Here is a 5,396-nt window from a genome sequence, read left to right on the forward strand (position 1 = left end):
TAATATTTCAGCTGCATGCTAGCTGTTTTGGCTAATTTAGGATTTTTTTGTTTTGTTTTTAGGCTAATTTGGAACTTAGCTACTATTTCAATGCATGCTAGCTATTTTGGCTAATTTAGGATTTTCTTTTTTAGTTTTTTGGCTAACTTGGTGTTTAGCTAATATTTCAGCTACATGCTAGCTATTTTGGCTAATTTAGGATATTTTCCATTTTTTCGGATAATTTGGAACTTAGATACTATTTCAATGCATGCTAGCTGTTTGGCTAGCTTAGGCTTTTTCGTTTTTTAGGCTATTTTGACATTTAACTCGTATTTTAGCTGGCTTTCAGCTTATGTTTTAAGCTATCAGCTTTAGCATTTTATCTATAAATTTCATCATCTTCAGCTATCAGCACTAGCATCTTCAGTGGCCAAATTCAGCTTACAGCATTCACACTAGCATTATTGCAGGTAATGCTACATATCTAGTTTTTAATTAGTTTAAAGGTAAAGATGGTTAAGATGTGTGCTTTACATCCACTTTACGCATGATCTGATTAGTCGACTAATCGGAAAAAATGATTGCTGATTAGTTGACTATTAAAATAATTGTTTCTGGCAGCCCTACTAGAGACTAATCCATCCTCTAAACTCGCTGAATCCATTGTGGGGTCATGGGGTTGCTGGAGCCTATCCATGTGGTACATCCTGGAGAGGTCACCATTTTGTTGTAGGGTCACACACTCACATTAACACCTGGGGACAATTTTAAAGTAACTGATTAACCTCTGAAGCATGTTCATGCGATGTGGGAGGAAGCTAGAGTGCTCACATGCACAGGAAGAGCATGCCAACTCCACACAGAAAGGTCCCAGCTTGGATTTGAACCAGCTTGAACTTTTCACTGTGAGGTGAAGAATGCTAACCACTGCACCACAGCGCAGCTTAACAAGTGATTAATCCATGCTAAACACATTAGAGGCTACTTTTGAGAAGCGAGCTAGTAAAATAAAGATTTGAAGTCACACTTTAAATAAATATTTTTTATTAGTAAAAACATTCCCAGTGGTGTTTTTGTTAGAATGATGCAGTTTTTAGACAAAATCAAAAAATCTGTGTCATTTTCTTAAGACATAGTTTCTGCAGAGCAGCAGGAGTTCATCAGAAATTGTCATCTAAGTTGTGGGCGGGACTCTTGGTGCTGAAGCTAGCTCCACTAGTTTTCCCATCAGTCCTTTTGTTCGACAGAAGACATAAAGAAATCCTGACTGCTGAGTAAGGTCAAAGGTCCCTACCATCGTTCTTTTTGTCCAGACTCATGAAGACCAGGCGGAGCTTCTTCTCGTGGTCTCTAAGGTAATGAACAAACTCCTCAAAGTCCAGCTGTCCATCCAGGTCCTTGTCTCCTGCTTTCACTATTTTCTAAGAAAAATCACAACACAAGGAGAAGTATTTAAAATATAATAATATAATCTTGAAAATATATTCAAAAACCGCCAGTGTGCTGCCCCCTACAGGTTGAGCTGAGGTATTACAGTTGAATCTTGTGATTGGTTAAACCATGTAAGTTTCAGAAGTCTGACGTCATGATCTGCAGCTCTTTAAAATTCTGATGAAAATATCAGTTTTTCTGGGACATTGCTACAGGAAGATGTGTTTAATTCCAGGTCTATCTGGTTTTAAGAATGAAAGACAAATGCCAAGAAAAAAGAAGGAACCGATGTCTCTAGGTTAAGGGTAAAGAGTCAGGAACTCGGTGATAGGACCTTCTCTCTGTAGGTCTGGGAGCCCAAAATTAATCTACCAGAAGAAACAGGGTCTGTGTCGTCCCTAAGGCTGACTTTATTCATTAAAAACTGATATTAAATCAGTATCTACTTAAAAAAATCAGTATTGTAACATCAAATTCATGAATGCACTTTTATTTAACCTTCTGTAACTTTGTTTTATTCAGTTTTTAGATGTAAAAACTCCTAACATGCACAATGAAAGTTTTACCTTTATGGAGTTTAGATCAACATTTAATGAAACGTGTTTCTCATTATCAAACATAAATGGACGTTTGAAAGATAAAATCAAATTGCATCACATTCACATTTTTGATTTTGTGAACTAAAATCAAACAGATTCACTATTTTTTTTAATTCTACCAAAGACACTGGTGTGAGTCTTGAGAAAACTGGATTTGAACCACCAACCCTGGTGGTTTCAAATTGCCCAGTCCTAATATTTTTCTATGATTTTTCTAAATACTCAATGCAAATGACAGTCAGTTGTTTTTTACTACTAGCTGTTGATTTCTTCTTGTTTTTATATAAACTTTACAATAGAGTTTTTGGATATTTGGTAATACTTTCCTGATTTTCAGTGAGCAGCTTTGAGGAGTTGTAAAACCCTTTTTTTCTGTCACAGAACGGTCTTTCCGGAAGAACAAAATGTTTCTGAAGTAAAGAGTAAAAACTAAGTAGTCTACACAGGATGTTCCAATCCTCATGCTGGTCCTTATCTTCACATCATATCCTACCTGCTGTAGATCGGTAGGTGCTGCCACCATGATTACAAGTGTGGACTTCTTTGGCAGAACATTCTGACTGTTCGTTTCCTCACTTCCAGGAGAGCATGACGGTTTTTCCTGGAGACCAGCCTTTTCAGCTGGTTTCTCCTCGGCTGGCTCAGACTGAGCTCTGCCAAAAAGTCTGTGAAAGAGGACAGCCGGGAAGTCCTGCAGCCTCATTCTGCTCGCTGTCCTCGCATCTGCTGACGGTAAAGAGCTGGACCACTGAGACAAGTCAGCAGATAGAAAGTCGGCGCTGCTCTCCGGATGAATGCCATTCTCTCTCTGAAACTTTTTCAAAGATGTCCAGATCAGCAGAGATAAACCATGCAAAAAAGTCAAAATAAAATTTAGAGGAGTCCCTGCATGTCCATTTACAAAGGATTCCACTGTCTCCTGCTTTCAGCATCAGCAGGCAGGAAAGTGCAGCACTGACATCCTCCAGAAAGCTGCATCCTCACTGCAGCCCAGACCAGCCAATCCCCACAGCCCACACTGGCAGGTCTGATTGCTGAGCGAGGGACGCTCGCCAATAGGAGCAGCGTGGAAAAGGACTGATGCCCAAATCTGTCCGTAGGAAATGTGGACTTTGGGTGAAATTCTGCACCTCCTCTTCCTCCTTCTCAGGAGAAAATCTGCTGAGTGTTGCCTCTCTTGCTTAAACTCCTGTTTGTTTGTTCACTCTGCCAGCCGACAGCCTCCCTCCTGCAGTCCACCGTCATACCAGCAGTGACACAGCAAAACTCTTCAGCTGGCTTTTTCCAGACAAATCAGCCGAAACTCAGCTGTGTACCACAAAAGTCTGAGTTACAGCAGAAAAACCACCCCTTTCACCCTCTCTGTGCTTCTAAACCACACTTAGAATGAACAGAAACAACGTTTTAAAGCAGAAATGAAAAATGCTTTTTTGATTTTTCAGTCATTGTCAAAAAAAATAAATTAAAAAAAGCCTGGTCGTAAAAAGATGTTCTGGAACTTCATCGATTCAAAACAGAAAAAATAAGATTTTTACAAAACATATTGATTTATTTTCTATAACTGCTGAAAATGTCCAAATATACTCCTCAAACTAAAAATTATCTTGTTATTTGATACCCATGCACAATTAGAACTTTGACTATATAAGAGAACGGGACAGAGATGTTGGAGCCAGACGACGTCAGTAAGAAGTGATTGGTTCAAATTGGTCAGAGTTACAATTTGTATGGCAACCACTTTAACCAATCAAGACTGAGCTTGTTGGAAGACCACACCCCTAACACTTGAAGGCAGTATAAAGGAAATCAAGAGATTTTGATCATTCTTAAAGCATCTTTACACTGAATCTACCAGAAATGTACACAAAAAACCTGTGAAAACATTTGTGTGAAAATGTTTTTATAACCAAAGGAAAAGCAGAAAAGCTCCATAGTTTGGTCACTTTTTTGCGTTTTCTGTCACAATAATTGTAAGAATGCAGTTTCACTGCCCATCACTAAAAAACCAAAATAAAAATGTTTTAAACAAAATGTTTCATGAGAAGACAAAGGTTTAGCTTTGAATCCTGGATACTGACTCCTGATTCTCAGTCAAGCCTCTTGAAAGCTGTAATTACATGAGAACCACAATAACACTGATGTGTCTGCAGCTGTAGCTGTCATTTGGCAGCTACATGTCACCTTTCCAATTTCTACCTGGAGCACTCTTTCAGCTGGAACAGAGAAAGTGAATTAATATGAGCTGCCTGATCTAGATTCAACATATTTGACTGTTTAAAGCAATCAGACGATGAAACAACTGATTATTTAGCCTAAAAATTAGGTTAGTATTAGGATAATGGTTAGGGTTGGGGTTAAATCCACCTAAAGGTTCCAGAGTGCGGCTGTGTCTGCAGCTCACCGCTCCCTCAGCGGATGGGTCAATTGCAGAGAACACATTTCACACACCTAGGTCTGTGACAGCTACTAGAACTTTAAGTTTAACTTTAATTTTAAAAACGTGCAACCACCAACAACATTTAGCCTCTGATGCACTTAAAATAAGTTCAGCCAATTCAGAAATACATCAATGCGTGTGGCAGACATGATTTTCTATCAGTTTTTGTGCTGTTCACAAATGTCTAAAAAAACCTGTATAGTTTTCTAGGACATAGTTTCTGCAGAGTGGCAATAATTGATTAGAAATTCCCCTCTGAGATGTGGGCGGGACTGTAAGCCAGGACCAATTGCAATTTCAGCATTATGCTAGCTGTTTTGGCAAAATTAGACTTTTTTCTCCAGTTGTTTTTTTTAGGATACTTTGAAGTTTAGCTAATATTTTGGCATTATGCTAGCTCAGAGGTGTGTAACCTGCGGCTCCAGAGCCACATGTGGCTCTTTTATCTCTCCATGGTGGCTCTCTGGCTGAAGAAAAATAAAATTAAAGTAATTAAAAAAAATAGAGTTTAGCTTCTGTTTTAGCAACATGCTAATGCTTTTTTACTAGTTTGTTGTCTACTGGGGTTTTCAGGATAACTTAGAGTTTAGCTCTTATTTTAGCAACAGGCTAACGTTTTTGACTAATTTAGGTTACTGAGGAATTTTATGGTGATTTGGGGTTTAGCTAATATTTTAGCAAAATGCTGACATTTTCAGCTATTTTGTTATCTACTGAAGTTTTTTTGGGATAATTTAAAATTTAGTTTCTATTTGCTAACATGTTTTACTAATTTAGTTTAATGAGGAATTTTAGGCTATTTTGGAGTTCATCTTGTAATTAAGCAACAAGCTAGCTTTTTTGGTTATAATTTGGCTTCAACTGAGTTTTTTATGCTAATTTGGAGTTTAGCTAATATTTTAGGAATTGCTAACATTTTTGGCTGATTTCATTTACCAAATAATTTA

General features: G+C 37.9%; 1 protein-coding gene across 3 annotated transcripts in view; it reads right to left on the reverse strand.

The window, feature by feature from the left end:
* LOC112141702 (calcium-binding mitochondrial carrier protein SCaMC-2-B) overlaps nt 1-5,396 on the reverse strand; it is a 23,022-nt gene that overhangs the window by 15,270 nt on the left and 2,356 nt on the right. For 2 of the 3 annotated variants that reach the window (XM_024264850.2, XM_024264851.2), the window contains exon 2: nt 1,277-1,403. In XM_024264850.2, coding sequence (XP_024120618.1) covers nt 1,277-1,403 — 127 coding nt within the window. Of the gene's footprint in view, nt 1-1,276; nt 1,404-2,505; nt 3,370-5,396 lie in introns of those variants that run through there. The other variant, XM_024264852.2, reaches the window with a different exon arrangement.

Source organism: Oryzias melastigma, unplaced genomic scaffold (genome assembly GCF_002922805.2).
Source record: "Oryzias melastigma strain HK-1 unplaced genomic scaffold, ASM292280v2 sc00345, whole genome shotgun sequence".
Lineage (NCBI taxonomy): Eukaryota > Metazoa > Chordata > Actinopteri > Beloniformes > Adrianichthyidae > Oryzias > Oryzias melastigma.